The 17,377-nt window shown below is 36.9% G+C and overlaps 1 protein-coding gene across 6 annotated transcripts in view; it reads right to left on the reverse strand.

Annotated features, from left to right (window-relative positions):
• CACNA2D3 (calcium voltage-gated channel auxiliary subunit alpha2delta 3) overlaps window positions 1-17,377 on the reverse strand; it is a 335,791-nt gene that overhangs the window by 104,493 nt on the left and 213,921 nt on the right. For all 6 annotated transcript variants that reach the window (XR_011338221.1, XR_011338220.1, XM_069866081.1 and 3 more), the window contains exons 12-13: window positions 15,458-15,536; window positions 10,456-10,589 (exon numbers count right to left, since the gene is read on the reverse strand). Coding sequence is in view for 4 of the 6 variants with exons in the window: in XM_069866081.1 (XP_069722182.1) it covers window positions 10,456-10,589; window positions 15,458-15,536 (213 nt within the window). In the remaining 2 variants the exon portion in view is untranslated. The remainder of the gene's footprint in view (window positions 1-10,455; window positions 10,590-15,457; window positions 15,537-17,377) is intronic.

Raw genomic sequence — 17,377 nt, forward strand, 5'->3', positions numbered from 1 at the left:
TTTGTCTCTGATAAATGGAAGCTTTTTTTCCCATCCAAACAGAAGGAGAAACTTGCAATATGAGTTTTTTAACTTCCTATTGTAGCACTGAAATGGTTTTCTCTCAAACACTGTGTTTTATTGCTTTGTTGTTCATTTTGCTGTTTTTTTGTTTTTAATGTCATCTTCTTGCTAAATACTTACAAAAATTACAAGCATCCTTTCATTGGTATCTCAGATAAAAACAGGTGCAGTAAAGAATGATTCCAAATTTCCACCTTTGGAATAGCTATTAAAGAATTCTAGAGCTTGCCTAAGCCTGCCACACACAGCAAACTCCTATGTTGTCATCCCAAGCTAATTTGTATGCCATATTCTACAAAGTGGTACTTCAAGTACAGTCAAGACATCCAAGGCAATGTATGAAATATTAGTAGTCAATGCTTTGGTTAAGAATAGGGTCAGCAGATAAGATTTATATTCCATTACAGTCCAGAGAAGAGCAACGAAGCTGGTGAAGGGGCTGGAGAACAGGCCTTATGAGGAGCGGCTGAGGGAGCTGGGGGTGTTTAGCCTGGAGAAGAGGAGGCTGAGGGGAGACCTCATTGCTCTCTACAACTACCTGAAAGGAGGTTGTGGAGAGGAGGGAGCTGGGCTCTTCTTCCACGTGACAGGGGACAGAACAAGAGGGAATGGCCTCAGGCTCCACCAACGGAGGTTTAGGCTGGACATAAGGAATAAGTTTTTCACAGAAAGGGTCATTGGGCACTGGCAGAGGCTGCCCAGGGAGGGGGTTGAGTCACCTTCCCTGGAGGGGTTTAAGGGACAGGTGGATGAGGTGCTGAGGGACATGGTTTAGTGATTGATAGGAATGGTTGGACTCAATCCAGTGGGTCTCTTCCAACATGGTTATTCTATGATTCTATGATTATGCCTTTTCCTGGGACAGTATTCTTGTTGCTTTTCAGCTAAGCTTCAAAATCCAAGTTTACAGTCTTTTCCTTAAAAAAAAATTATTGCTTTTTGTTACAGCCAAATTTTCATTCTGTTGCTCATTTGAAACTTGGCAGTTACAAGATCCTATATGTCAGTTTAATAATTGCCACAAATTCCTTTGAAATAAACTATAGAGGTTTGTCTGACATTACTCCTTCTGGGAGGCCATAGGAAACAAATAATTTTCCTACAATAACAGTAATAATCCTCTAGTCTGACCCTTTATTGCACAGTCCAAAACCTGCCCATCTCTGTGTAAAACCCAGCGGGTACCTCTGATTCCTGCGGTTTGCTTTATACACCACCAAGAGGCAGTTTTGCAGTAAATTATGTGATCATTCCCTGGCCCTCAAGAAGCACTGCAGATGTTTTTATTCTATTTGCACCTATGATAAACTCTGCCATTTGGTGTCTTTATTCAACTCCAACCATACCAAAGAAAAACTGTCAGAATTCTTTCAGCCATCTCAGACCTAGAACTATTTACATACATTAAGGTTGTTTTTAGACATGGTAGGATCTAAAATTTGATAAATCCCATTATCTTATAGTTGGCTACACAGCAAAAATTTTGTGAATGCAAAACACCTGATTACTGCAAAATCAGCTTTTACTGATTCTCTCTCTGATTGAGAGAATCACTGATTCTCTCTCACTGATCTCTCTGATTTTCACTGATTTCACTTTTCTTCAGTTTCTTAATTGAACTGTAACACATAAAGGTTGAGGTGGAGGGAAGAAAAATAAACTTTTCTTTCTTATAAAGGCAACTTGTTTTTCACTGCAACTCCTGAATTTTTGAGGCTTTAAGGCCTTAATCCAAGGAAGAAAAAACTAGAATTGTTCCATCGGTCAACATAAGTACAATCCAAGCTTCTTAACTGAGGTTTAATACAATGAATCCATCTTCTGTTTTACATCAGTGTAACTCCAGGTATATAAATGGAGATACTACAGAGCAAATTAAAGACAAAGAATAATCAACAAATGTAACCCACATGGAATGCAAGCTCACAGCTCACAACTTGGGCAGGTTAGTTTTTTTCTGGACAGTTTTCTGGAATAGACCTAACAGTATCGAAAACTGGGGCTTTTATTATTATACAGAGGTCCTTGGCTGCAACAGAACAAAAACACAATAGAAAGCTCCGTAAATTGTATTGTTCCTCACTTTTACTATACCATTTTTAAGGAATACTTTTTTGTAGTATTTATGTGTCACTAAATAAACAGTACCGCAAAAAAAAAAACAAACCCATCATGTTCTGTAAAGTTATTCCTTAAGTGGAATGGCCTTGTCAGCTCCTTGTGTCAACATTTAGTATGAAGTCCTTAGGGATATTAATGGCTTACCTATAACTAAGCAATGTAAACTAATATTTAGGGTCATTACATTTGCATCCCTAAAGATCTGACTGATTAGAACATCTTTCAACTAATTGTTGAGGAAAATGCTTGTCTGGAAAGATCTGATCTGAAAAAATACAGTGGAATGGACAAAGATTGAATGCTTTGCTGTCAAGCAGTGAGAAGATCAGTAGAAAACACTCTATTAGTCCTTCTACAATAAATGTATTTCTGAATAATTTATCCAGAAATTACTAACTTCAAAGTAAATATTAGTCATAATGACTATGATAAACATTAACTTCAATGTGTATAGTGTATTGTGTTCACAACTTGAGTTGTACATGAAATCTCCTGATCATACAAAAAGGAGAGCTATAAAAACCTAACAACTTCAATATCTGCAGAACAATAGACAAGAGAAGATTATTTCCTTTTATTCTCTCTTCTTTTCTTTTTTGTACTGAATTCTGCCACCGCAGCAAAGCCCCAATAATTTAATAAATCTTTCTTATTATTTCAGGTTTTCACTCCAGCAGTGCAGATAAAGTATATATGATCTTCACTGCCCTCTTTCTTCCAGAAAGTCAAAGAATGACATGTATGAGATCAAAGGATGGGATTTAGTACATTATACTGAATTCATTGCTTTCCTACATTATCATTTACCCTAAAATATCTGCTCAGTGAAAACTAAGACAAAAACAGAGAGAAAAAAGGTAGTATATCTGACAGAATAGCTATAATTTCCTTATAATTAACTCAATTTCACTCAGAAGGGAATCAATAAGATCAAAGACAGTTATCAGCTGTGGATATCATTAAGCAGTTGTTTTCACTAAGAACAGACATATCCTCCTTAATGTTGGATCTGTCATAGCATATAGAGATCTAGAAACAAATTCTCCCTCTAGTTAGTGACTTGTCACCTTCTGATTTTATTTTTGTGTCACAACACAACCAGAAATTTCACTGCGAAACAAGCTGGAAATTAAAAGCATTTTCTGTCCCCCCACCTAAAAGCACTCGATGTCATTGGCAAACCACAGCTGGAAATGGTCCCAGGCTGCTCTATCTCTAGTGTGCAGGTGTCTGCAAATGACACCAACACCCTTTTGGCATGAATATGCCTGTTAATCAAATTCAACAGCAGAGCAATTCTCTGTAATTTGTATACAATTACTGGTGTGAGAATATCCAGCAGGTGAAACCTACAGGCATTTGTAGTTCTACGGATTCCTTTTCACATATATCCAATCAGTTTTCATGTAGGAAAAAGTAATTTGGTGCAAAGAAATCACGTCACAAGATACACCATGTTTATAGCAAAAGCAGCAAAGAAGAGCTCAACAACTTACAACAAAGTCCTAATGTAATATCATTGCGCTTGACATCTCGCAAACCAGCAAAATCCATTACATTCAAACCTGACTGAATTTTCTGATTTCCAAAACCTAATCACAGAACGTGTTTTGTGAATGTAACAACTTAGAAATACTATCAGAATTGTAAATACTGAATTGCTCAAACATTTCCATGAAATTAAGTTTAACCAGAAACAAGCAAACACTCTGTGATTCTTAAGACTTGGACAAAAACCACTTGTGTGGGAACCCTGTAGAAGTGGACCAAACATTCTGAAAAACTGGAACAGGCATTTCTATATGTTTTCACATACAGCCCTTCATACTTGAGATCTCAGACTGGCAATTGCTTATTGTATTCATCTAAACTGTCTTACTGTCTCCTCATGCTTTCCGCCCTTTTTAAGCAACTCTGACTCTTAGGTATTATTTTCAATGCAAATTATGTGAGGAAGGCATTGATTAATCCTGTCATCACACACCATCTACCACGGCAGGATGTTAGTGGTTCATTAAAATTTGTAGGTCTTGATAATAACATCAGCAACGGTCATTGGGGTTGAAGCCAGTGGTAAGAAGAAAGGGAAAATCCACACTGAAATAGTCAGCAAAACCTAAAACCAAGAGTGACCTTAGAAAACAGTAAAAGATAGTGTGGATAGTCACAGCATTTTGTGGGAAAGGAAACGGAAACAGGGGAGCACTACAGAGAATTATACTGTAAAGGACAATCTTATAGGGTTATTGGGAAACTGGGTTATTTTTAGAAAAAAATCATGATCAAACCTGACAGAGCTTGTAAAAAATAAATTTAGTTTAAATACCACCCATCATGTGTAAATGAAGAGGTGGAAGACTCTGAGACAGATATCAAAGCGTTTACACATGGTAAAACTTTCTTGTTCTCAATTGAAACACCACTTAAAAATGTAAATAGCACTAAAATATCCCTTTGTCTATCAAATTTTGATAATATTCCAAAAAGAGGTGATTATTTACTCTGTTCAAAGCAATGTTTCTGCAGGAACATCTCTGATTTGAAATTAGATATTTAATGTCTGTGCTCTGGTGATGAAAGATGAAAAGAGACCAAGGTCAAACTGTAGTTACCCTATCATCTAAAATACTAGAAAAAAGAATCAATATATGCTAAAGGCTAAGATGTAACACTGCCCTGCTTTCCCTTCTACGGTTTAACGTAATGCTTGCCTTATTTGCACCACACTGGAAGCAGAACTGCTTAAGAACTAGCTTTGCTGTGTCATTACAGCTGCTTGCTGATGTTGCAGGAAGAAGATAAAAATAAGTTCTATATCAAAGGCACCAACTGCAAAGAACTGTAAAATTCATTTAAAGAAATCAAGTGCAAATCTCAAAGTTTGAAAAAGTACAATTTGCATTCTGCATCTCTCACGTAAATGTACACTAGGCAAAATAATTATAATAGTAATCCGTTTCAATGGAAATAAAGTACTGTAATATTTATAGTCTGTGCCAGAGTTATAATGACTGTGGGGTGAGAAGTGAAGTGTCTCAGCATGTTCCACATGTTTTTAACACTGTTTCTAAAGGCTCTGGAGGCTATTAAATTTAATGAACCCATCTGCTATGAAATAGAGGTCCAAACATAATCAGTTTTCTCAGTGCCATATAATACAGATGGCATTCCATGTTCCACATCCCCAGCAGGAAATTTTATGTTCCTCTTTAAGTGCAGGACTTTTGTTTTTGTTTTTGATGTTTTAAACATCTTTTTGATGTATCACATGTAGCATTTTATAGTGTAAATAACATAGTGATACACATGAAAAGTGTTAATTCGTTAAAATAAATATCACTTTTCCCATACAAAATTTTTTCTAGTGACTTTCACAATTAGCAATTATCTCTATGTAGTAATATTCTTTGCTTAATGCAGTCACTGAAAATTGCCCTAATACCATAAATTCCAGCACTAGCAGCGGAGTAAAGCAAACATGCCATTTATCAAACGAAGCGGTTTACTTCAAAAGTTGAAAGGTACACACAGACATGCGTACACACATGTGCATAGGTGTTATCTATGCTTATGCATGTCCTTATTTATATATGTTATGTTGGCATGGAACAATGCCCAAAACATTATTATTTAGTATATCCATGTTCCCACTAAGTCATTATGGACTTTATTTTCCTTTGCACATCCCAATTTTCAATTCAGGGGTCTCAATTTGTGTGCTTCATTGGGGCACATTGCACTGTGACTCTTGTACTGGTGTGTGAGCAAGCCTTTAAGATGAAATTTAAGTGGCACAGCATTCCATGCACTGATTAACACTCTGCTGCCTAACATAACTAACTCAGATGTGCATTTTCTAACAAAAAAAAAGAAAAAAAAGTCTGCAATGTCAAATGCAATTGTGCTCTTATAGAAGCTTTGAAAAAGATGAAATGGTCAGAGTTGTTATATTTTCCCAGGAAAATTAATCCAGACTGAAGCAGTGATAAGAAGTTATTCCCCAGGCTACTTTCAACTTTTTCTCCCATAACAGACTCTTGAAAAGATCACTGCACACCCATAGGAGACAAAGAAGAGTTTGAGGAACCTTATTGTGAAGAACAACTCTACCTCATGGAAGGCATGATATAAATGCATACTATTTTCCTTCTCCAGCCCGATTTCACTCAAATGTCAAAGCAAGGAAAGGAAATTCTCATGGCAACTTCAGAGTGAGTCAGTACTGATGACATTCTCTGATAGAGAGCTGTAAATCATTAAAGATTAAGAGATGCTGGCCACAAAGGTACAGTTAGAGCATTTAATCAAGTCCAAATTGGGACTGGTAAAAAAAAAAAAAAACCCATAGATTTCTATTATATAAAACATTAAAAAATAAATAAGTAAAATTAATGCCTGTGTGTAAATTTTCTCACAGCTGCTGATTAATGACATTTTCTGACACTCAGTTCTGCAGTGATTACCAATATTGACTTACAGTAGACATACATGAGCATTCTGAACACTCTGATGCATTTTAATGCATAACAGTACTACAGTTTAGAAGTTATTTTTGAAATAGAGGCCCAGGGAACCTTTTACTGTGATAAAAATGCTAATTACACCCACTTATTATAATAGCACAATTAACTTGTGTCACCAAAAGTATTTGAAGATATCTCTGGGAATAGAAGGTAGCGGAAACGGGGTACAGTTTAATTATTGTTAGTTCATAAAAGCTCTTCTGTGCATCGAAGACAAAGAAAACTGTGACTAGAAGAAGCACTAAACAGCATTTTTACATGCCACTAGAAATTCCTGGATGGTGAAAATGCCAGCATAATAGCTTTCAGTCTGTAGGACTCCGTTATATCTCTGTACGTTATACACGGGACTTCATGTACACACTTTCCCTTGGTTCTCTGGAATTGGCTCAGCATTCACCCTGTGACAAAGAACTGTGTCCCAGAATCCATGCTTAAAGCATCTGGACTCTGATGTGACAGCTATCTGAGAAGCATGAGCTTCCTATACTTCCTACTGAATTTCTGCAAAGAACCTGACCGAGGGTAAAAAGTCTACCCATACGGTACTTGACTTTTTTTTCTAAAGGATGAAAGTTAATAATTTGTTTGATCATATAGGTAATAATGTAATTGTAATGTCCATCAGAAGCATTTCAGAAAGGCTTAAGTCTAAGCTTTAGACCAGTGGAGCTACCTCAATTTACTGCCCCCATCAGGGGACATAATGGTCTTGGACAGATTGCCTTAATAGCAGAGTATCAGCCTCTTGGTAACAAAATATTTCAAAAAAAATCCCGGCTTTTAAAAAGAGAAAGAGAAGAAGGGGAGATACACACATATAGAATTTAATAGCAATTCTAGAATTGAAATAAATTCTATAATTTAATGCATGTACATGAGAAAGTGGGGTAATGCAAATGAAGAATCAACGTATAGTACCTTAAGACTGAAAAGTAAAGAGTAGAAATCACCTACCTTTCATATTATGATGAATTGTGACCTGTAATGACTCATGTTTTTTTTCTTTAAATGAACTCTTAAATTCTGAAACATCAGACAATCCTCTCAAAATATTAAATGAAATAATAATTTTCTCTCTTTCAATTGGAAACTGAACAGAGCCAATAGAGTAACGTATGCCTGAAACTGCTCACAGCTTGAAACTAATAGCCTGAAGGAGATAAACTCAACAGTGCATTCGATCCAGAGAATATATTCAGGTACACTGAGGGGAAACAATTTCACCAGGAAGAGTCAACAGAAGTCCAAGTAGGTCAAAGTATGTGCCCCAATAAATAAATTCTCAATTTAAAGCTTTTAAACAGTGGAAGCTCAGAGGCCAGTCCCATCTTATTTTATTTCCTGCAGCAAAAATTAATGTTTCTCCACATTCCAGATGTTACTATAAGAATGAGTTAAGGGCTTCTGTGCTTTATAGATGATTACCTATAGCCCCAAGAGACTACCTCTATTCATTACTTCACTCAAATATTCTCATACCCAGACAATTTCCCCCGGCTCCAGCCCCAGGCAATTCATCCCAATATATTCACTTCTATTTACTTGCTATAGATACATACATGCTTAAAAGAAGTCATTGACTGCTTTAAAATTGTTCCATCCTTGAAACACTTTCATACTTTTAGATTTCTTTTCTACTCAGGAAAGAGTACCTTTGGAAACTTTCAATTAGAAATTGAATTCAATTTGAAATCAGTTTTCCTGTCCAGCTTCTTTCTGTCTGGATCCTAGTGTGTCCCAGCCTAATGTTGCTTGCCCAAGAACAGCACAGCTGGCCAATTAGCTCTGATATTTGGCGAGAAGGGAGCAGGAAAGTGCACTCCATGCTGTTAGGGCACAGTGATACTGATATACAACCGTGACTATACAGCCCTGAGAACCTAACCCTGGCTGTTCTAACGCAGCTGGATGACAAGAACATTTAAGCTGTCCAGAAATACGTTACTGTTTCTAAGCTGGCAAGATCCAAGCAGCAGCCATGGAAGAGCAGGGACACAAACTGTCAGTGAAAATTAACAAGTTACAGACTGGAGAGGTTAACTTAGATGGCACTTCCAATGCCAAGATGCTAGATATGGCAGGGAAGTAGCACCTGGGCAGCTTTAGCTCAGGTAAAAGTATACCTGGTCTGTTACTAGGTTCCCTTCACTGCTCTTTCCAGAGTTCTGTACATGACTATGTTAATTTATCCTGTTCCTTTGTCTATGAATATTTTTGAACAGAGGAGGATGGAGGATAAATCATAAAGGTAGCTTGCAACTAAGCAGATCACGATACTCTATTTTTTAATCTTTTCTTATAGCATTCAACCTGTTAGGGTCCCGAGTAGAGCTTTCAGATGCTTAAAAATATGTGTATACGTGAGCATACATACAAGTGTGTGTATGTACATGTGTAGAAATCTATATAAGCACGTACAGTGACATTAATCAGACTTAGCTGAGATAGCGAGAAAAGAAAAGAAAGAGAAGAACCTGGAAGTATTCTATTTTGATTGCAGTAAAACAACTTCTGTTTGGATTTAAACAGTTCCTTTATTTAAGAGTGTGATGGCTCCAATGTCTTTTATTTTCCAGATTTCTCAAGATTCCCTCTAGTGTTCTTAAGTTCACTTGCATTTATTCACCCCTGCTGTATTTACTTAGTATTTCACACAACATTAAGTTGTTCGCTTTCCTTAGCCTTTCCATAACCTTCAGGAGAATTGCTGAAAGTTAGACTAACTTTTCTAAATATTTTTCTCCCTGCAATGATCAAAGAAATACAGATTAAAAGATGAAAAAGAGAGTAAAGTGTAAAATTGATTCTGAAATATCATTTTGTACTTTGGTGGTAGGCAAAGGGGAGGTCTTGGTATTGAAAAAGGAGGAAGAATTTGTTTGCATCTCCTTTAGTGCAAGATTCATAGGCAAAGGACAAGGAAGAGTTGCACTCAAACACCACTTAAGTGTATCTCTGTCTAGTATTCTCTCTAAGCAAATACACAAACCCCCTTCAACATGTACACACACTGATTACTTCAAACATCTAAAAAGAACTAGGTTTTCCTAGTCCTCTCCCCATTTCATGGGATGCCCTGAAGGGACAGTGATAACAGGTAGTTCCTATTTGTCTCATGTTTCAATAGCAAAAGAAAACAAAGGGGACACTGCGTTAATATATTCTTTAGCAAAAGGAAACAGAGATAACTAAATTCCCTCCAAAGCAACTTTTTGTTTCTCCTTCATAACTGCAGCTTTAGTATTTATTTTACTTTATCCATGGAAACAACTAAAGATAGGAAAGACAAAACAAACATGCAAATGAAACGAAAGTGTTCTTTTTTACTAGAATATTTTTCTACTGGTTTAAAACTAAAATCATTAGAATTATTACAGTCATAAAACTAAACAAACAAAAAAACCCCAGATATCAAAGTGAAGTTGCTGAGATTCTCCCACTTTGCCCCACCTTCACAAAAGGAAAAATTTAAAACAAAAAGAAACAGTTTTGTCACTGGACATCCATGATCGTTCATTAAATTGAATACTTGGCATCACTAGTACTAAATAGTAAATTGGCTACAAACTCTTGTTCAATGGATAATGTACTACCCAAAATAATTTAACTGGATCAAAAGAAACATAATAAAAAAACAGGTAACTTATTTCAGATCAACCCACAAAAATTAATAACCTTTAGCCACAAATCTGTGGCTCATTACATGTAATAATCCTATATTAAATGCTTTACCATGCAGACTTACAGTGCTGTCAATATATGCTTCAGTCCAGACTACATCGTGCTCTTGGTCAATAACCTTTGGTCGGCTAAGAACATGGAGATATTCCATGACGTTCTCTTGAACATCAGCTAAGGTAGAGATCTGAGTAAAAAACCCTGGGAAAACACAGTTCCAAGTTATAAACCAGTCAGAATACATTAAGAGAGATTGCAACAAAGAGATTGATATGGTTTATGTCTGTCGTGTTTCGTACCTGTTTATTTCCAAAGAAGAAACGCAAAAAAAGGCATGTTCTATAAGAAGCAGCCTCAAACAGTAATAACTGGTGAAAATGGAAGCCTGCAAAATTTTTGGTCAGTCTGGAAGGACTGGGCTTCCAACGTTGCTATGAACCACTGCACTGCCTGTCCTAAACTCTGTTTCCAGAAAACTCTTGTTGTTTAATGGTAAAGAAGTTCAGGTTCTTGGGTTTTGTTGTTTTCTTTAAATGCTGCATACTTTAGAAGTTAGAACTGGTATTAACTTTGTCCAACAATGTCTTATTCAGTTTGTTTAGTTCCAAGAAACTTTACAGATTAGAACTACAGTAACGAAACAGTAGTTGCATATGCTCCAAACTGCTCATCCTTATAGAATGTGACTAAACATCGGATAACAGCAACACGTTGTTTACAAATGGCAGGTCTCAGAAAATAACTATAGACTATCACTAGGATTGCTTGGCTTATGGATCACAGTTTTGTTAATCCTTTAAAACATTGCCTGCAACCTGGCAGCACTGAGAAGAGCAGAGGCCACAGCTATTTGAGCTGTCACCACTTCCTTTTCAGTGCTTAGGTGTCAAGTATCTGTATACATCACAAACTTGGCATCTGGAGCCCATATCACGCAAGGGTGACGAAGGACAGACAAATTTCAATGCTATAGTTTCATAAGACCTTATTTAAATGTGTCGCTTCCCCCTTCATACACTTTCTTTTTCTTTAATGAGGAAAGACCAATACAGAATTTTAATGAAAAAGGCCTTGGTACCATTTTAGCCTTTTGACAAGATCACAGCTTCTGTGGAGTTGGAATATTAAGCTTCTGCAGAAAACGTGGTAGCTGCAAAGAACTTCTGAGCTGCGTTTACTGTAGACAGGGCCAGTTTGGGCAACATCGCAATGATGCTCTGTAGTCTGAATGTTAGAACTTTCTGATTCAATAGACCCGCCAATAATTCATGCAGTATGGAATTGATGTTTCTACATCCATTTAATCTATGTACGAATTATGACACAGTGCAAGAACAGACTTTGTAGCAGAGATCTATAAAATTAAATGAGTCATAACAGTAGCTTAATGCATATTTTTAAGAATATTTTTATTTTAAGAAAAAGTAGAAGTTGCAAGGGGGTTATTTTTGCAAAGCTAATTTGATTAAACAATGATCTCAAATATTCCTAGTATAGTATTCATACAGAATACTATTCATATTTTTCAAACATTTTAAGGAATGTTGCTGCTTCAAAACAGGACTATTTTTTTGTCTAAGATTCTGAAAGCTTGCAGCCATAAAGTAAAATGATTGACATAAGTTTAATTAGGGTATGTGTACTTAAGAAAGCAGAATTTTGTGTATATGGTAAAAAAAAAAATTATAGTGTACTTCCATGAATTATTGGCTTCGAATACTTGTAGGAAAAAGCAATGTGCACATGACTCTTCTTAAACGCTGCCTACTTCACATATCTTCTGTGAATTTAGGGTTCATCTATTTACTTTGTTTCTACAAAATGTGGTTTCCCTTAAGTTTTAGCTCTCTTTACAAGAAAATGCAAGGAACAGCAAAAGCTATGGGAATGATATTTCCCATATTTTTATTGCTTGTTCCAATATTTATCTTTCAATCTCCTCCTGACAAGAAAACTCTACCAGAAGTTACTATATTATAGCTAGGGACAGCATTAAGTAACATTCTCTTAGTTGGTTTTCACTGTATATTTTGATTTTGACGATTCATGTGTTTGCAGCTATGTGCATCAAATTCCAAACCTCACGAGAATTGGCTACCTACACTACTAAATTTACATCTCTTACCTAGAGATCAGTGGTACCCCGTAGTCTTAAAACCCGTACTCTTCCTATGCCAAGGTTTAATCATCAGATAAAGATATGCTCTGAAGTTCTTAAGCACAGCTGCTGAGGCCACATGAGCAATAGCAGCAAAATCTTGCTTAAATTTTTGCATTCTAACACCTGCTTCTCAGCCCCCTGGTGTTTGAATTATGCCACCTTAGAGCCCCTTACAGTCAGCGATACTTTTTTCTCCCTCCCCAGCAGGAAAAAATTTGTGAAGGAAATTGGTAAGATTTGGTAATGACAAGCATGAGACACATAGGATAATGTGGTTAAAGACAGACACATGCTCTGCAAGTGCTGCTGTTCCCTATTACAGAGTCTTTGCAATGTCTTGGGATGGCTTTTTCCTAAAATGTCCACCCTTAGCCTCTAAAATTTCTCCAACAGGGTTTTACGTGGAGCACAGTACTTTCCAGTTTCTGGACACTGCGCAAAACGGATGCAAGATTCTTGCAACTAATAAAATATCAGAATTAAAAAATCCTCTTTGAGTACAGACTGAGGAGAGAATTCATTGTTTCGCTGCAGCTGTAAAACTCCCATGGAGAGCCCCCCCCACCTCAGAGGCCTCTCAAGCAGGTGAACAGTATCTGCAACTGGCTGCCTGCCACCCCCACGAGAGCCCAGGGTGCAGGAGGTGCTGGGGTCATGCTAATAATGGGAATGGATGTGACTGGGGCTTCCTGAACGGAACTCTCCTCTGCTAATACAATAGTCTATAAACTGCTACAGCTGGGGCACTATTTGCCTCAGGGCTGATCTGTCCTCTGGTGGCAGTTAGAGAGCCACTATCAGACCTCCAATATGCAAAGTATTTTTCTCCACATTGCTTCCTCAGCCTCGGCTCCTTTGTCCTGATCAATCCTCTCCTTTGTCCATGTTACAATACGCCAACAACAGTGATGATACCTAACAATGACTTGAAACAATAACTAAAACAGAATTTGCCAAATTATGACTGCAATAGAGAATTTTACTGAAAAAAATAATGTTTAATCCTGGCTGTTTTGTTAGTAAGCAATGAATTAACTCCCATCTTTGTCTTTACATCTTCCTGCTGGCTGAGGGAAAGGCAGTGCCTTGTTACTTTAAAATCTGGCACATGCACGCTAAGCATTAGAAAACTTTTACCTCTGCTCACTTCAGAACCTTAGTACGTTTTTATTCTTCTTCTTTATCTGCACTTGCTTACAATACAGAAGAGTAAATCACTGCAATCATCACTGACCACTCCAGAGCGACTTTGGGGTTCTTGAATGTTTTAATGTATTTTAAATGGTTTGGTGTTTCGCTTCATTAAGCCAACTCCCTCTAGATGTGCCCTACTTATACATAAAAATAGAAAAACATGCTTGGAGTTTTTCAAGGTTTCACTATCACAATCTAGAAGCTTAAGAAGTTTTGCAAGGTGGTATGAATTTCCCCTGTGGCCCATTTGGAAGGGAAGGGCTGCTGTCCACAGTCCAGTCAGCTGGAAACCCTGCAAACAGCCTCCATCTAGGCTGTGCTTCCAAGGGGAAAATCACTGCAAGGAAAATTGATTTTAGGGTCATTGACCCTCAGTGCCAACAACATACTTTGGCCCACCCGTGCAAGCAGTAAACTGCAGTCCAGCCATTCAGCCAATCTTTAGAGCAGCTTTACTACACTCCTCATCTTTTGTGCTGTAATCCGTCATTTCACTAAAAGAAAATAGATGACCTGTAGCTGAAAACTGTGAGAAAGAGACTGTCCATACTGCCTGACATAATGGCTTATGCTGTTTCCAATTGTGATTTTCAAAGCTATAAAAACGTATTTATTCACTGATTAGAAGTAGAGGAATTTTGCATTGTATGCTATCAGAGAGCAGGTATTGTAACTATTAAGTCGAGAGAAAAAAAAATTTATAGAAGAAACAGTCATTAAGTTGTTTAGTTGATTCACGTAAGTAAGATTCTGACTCAAAGCAACAAGGCTCTGAAAAGAACAAAGTAGTCCTGAAGAATGACAAAGGTGACCACTTTTCCCCCTCTGGGAATAAGGAAGACGTGGACCAGATGATCTACTAAAGCAGTTTCTATTGCCTGGTCCTAATTTCTGAGTTGCTGTACTTAGATCTTTATGAATCTTTAGAGCTGGGCTAAAAAGCTAAAAGATTTTGTTGATTAAATTGTCTTCAAAAAGATGCTTCAAAGGATTCTTATACTATTATTTAAACTAAATTATGGTGTAATATTAGCTGATTAAGACAAGATTTCAAACTGAGTAATTTCCATCAGCTGGACATAACAGTAGTTAAAGAAATAATGACTAAATGGATAGCACCTGATGTAATTCATCATAATGTAATGTGGCACAACAGAAAAAAGAGCACATTTTTTTTCCAAAAAGAAAAGCTGATGATTAATTAGGGTCTGGGATTTCTTTCTGAATCATTCTTACTTATATTAATCAATCCTTTTGCTGTAGCATCTCGGCATCTTACATGTTCTAATGCTCCTTCCTTAAAGGATATAAAACTGGTTTTTTTTAATTACACTGTCATTTCCTCAACGGACAAGACATCTGGTGTTCTACCTACCATGCCTAACTCAACAGGACTTGTATCCAATGTTCTCTAGACACCAAACTAACTCTGAGTAAGTAATAACAGCTCTAATAGAAAAAATGCTTCGGAATTAATCTTTTTTCTCTGAAAAAAAAAATCATGTAGTTTAAAAGCTTCATACATATTCTCAGAAAAAAAATGTCTTTTTTTTAAAAAAAAACTGTATGCTACAAGATAAATAGGTCTTTTCCTTTCCCGTAAAAAAACAACCCATCCTCTCTGATAAGTTGTGAATGACACCATATCTCTAGGAGGGTCAGCTGCGCAGGAAGGTTTTGAAAAGAAGGCTTTCACAGTTGAATGTTAACTAACCTTTGTTAGCACAGGCCATCCACTTCAGGTTATCAGCAAAAGCAGCTTCTCTGCCAATCAGATAAGTGAAAATACGAACCTGAAAGTACAAGGTGAAAGATCAAGTTAATTAATACTGCATTTAAAACTTACACAGTGGAACTTGAGATACAGATGTGTAATTCATATGGACAGATACTTTTAAAGAAAGTATTACTGGTTAAACAGCACATTAGTTTCAAAAAAACCCCCTATACCAGTAATGTCTCCATGACAAAACGTGGCTTTTGCTCTATGTAACAGAACAGCTGATCTCTTTGCATGTTTTTAATACCTGACATTTAATTAAACTTATGGTTAAAGTGTGAGAAAAAATTATTAGCATCGGGAAAAACTGCATGTTTCAGACAAATCTGTTCTGCACTTACGAATTCAGAAAATTGCTGTGGTGTGGAAGGTGAAGCACTTGATTCAGCAAATACTTGCGTAGATATACGATCTGAATCACCAAGGCAAGCGAATTGCCCTCAGTCTTCAAGGTTCATGTAACACAGTATCTGTGTCACCTTAGAGACAGGTACCCACAGGTGGCACTTGTGCTAGTGAATGTTAAACAGCGGCATCACATGCAGGGTTGCCCCATTTCCCAGGCAAAATACATGTGCAAAAATCTCTGCACATGCACACACACAGACATACGTATTCATCCAGAAATACTGGAGAATTACTGCTTTCCTTAATGTTCTGCCCAGATAAAATTTCTAATCAGTAGCCCATATATTACCTTGTTGCTATGTCTCAATCCCGAGGTGAAAGTATCACCTCTGGAAAAGAGCATTCCATTCTGTTACTTTTCTTACTAAAATATTGCATATAAACTCAGATGATTCTAAACTGTGGAACCATATTCATACTAGCCACAGACTAATGTAAATAGTGCATTTAATGATGGTCAGCTTTGACATGCAAGATTGTAGATTCTGGCCCAAAACACCAGCCCATAATAAGCTAGTGGGAAGCACAACATGTCAACAGTTTTCACAAGTTGTGTTGGTAACTACTCCCATGTACGCAGCAGAATTAAATAATTTTAAGGCATTAAACCACCAAGCTCAGTAGTTTAGACAAACTGTACAGAAATCTTACACTGAGTAAAACACATAAAGCAGGAGTTTATATTTAACTGCATATATTACTATTATTTTTAACTTCATTTCTCTCTGTTTTTCCAGTCTCTGTTTTAAATTCTTGTTGCCTTACCCAGGCACAGATCATGGTTTGGATTAGACAGGTGGTTTGCCCCCTATTCTTTGTTGCACTCCTTTAAATTTTGAAAAATAAGAGTATCGTTAACAAGTTTCTTGACTTCAAAGGTAGGGAATATTCTGAAGTTTGCACCTTCAGACTGGACAGACGGCTTATATAAAATCTCAGGGATGCATACAATTAACCACTAGTGAGGAAACTTAAAATGATGATTTAAATGACAGCTATTTCAGTGCTAACCATTTCATTTGAAAGATCCACTTAACAGTTTCATCCATTATGCATGGGCTAATCTGCAGTCCCTGAACTGCCTCTAGCTCTGAAACTTTATTTAACTAGCAGCATAGTGAAAAGAATAGAGATCTTCTTCTACCTATGTTAAGCAAGACAAGTCAATCTGCAGGATTCTACACACTGGAACTGTGAAGTCACTTCTTCATGCCAAACAGCTGGCAAAATAGTGCTTTCAGAAACTCAAAATACAGTGTAGGAGGGAAAATGAGACTTCAGTTTGCAGCTTACACTGCAGACCTCTGTTTGCAGCTGCAAACTATTTCATGGACAGCTTCAGCAAAATAGTCCTTGTTCTCTTGCTCAGCAAGAAATAAAAATAGTTCTGTGGCAAGAGCTGTGGAATGTAAGTTATAAGTGGGACATAGGGATGAAATTCAAGTT

This window comes from Phaenicophaeus curvirostris, chromosome 11, assembly GCF_032191515.1.
Source record: "Phaenicophaeus curvirostris isolate KB17595 chromosome 11, BPBGC_Pcur_1.0, whole genome shotgun sequence".
Lineage (NCBI taxonomy): Eukaryota > Metazoa > Chordata > Aves > Cuculiformes > Cuculidae > Phaenicophaeus > Phaenicophaeus curvirostris.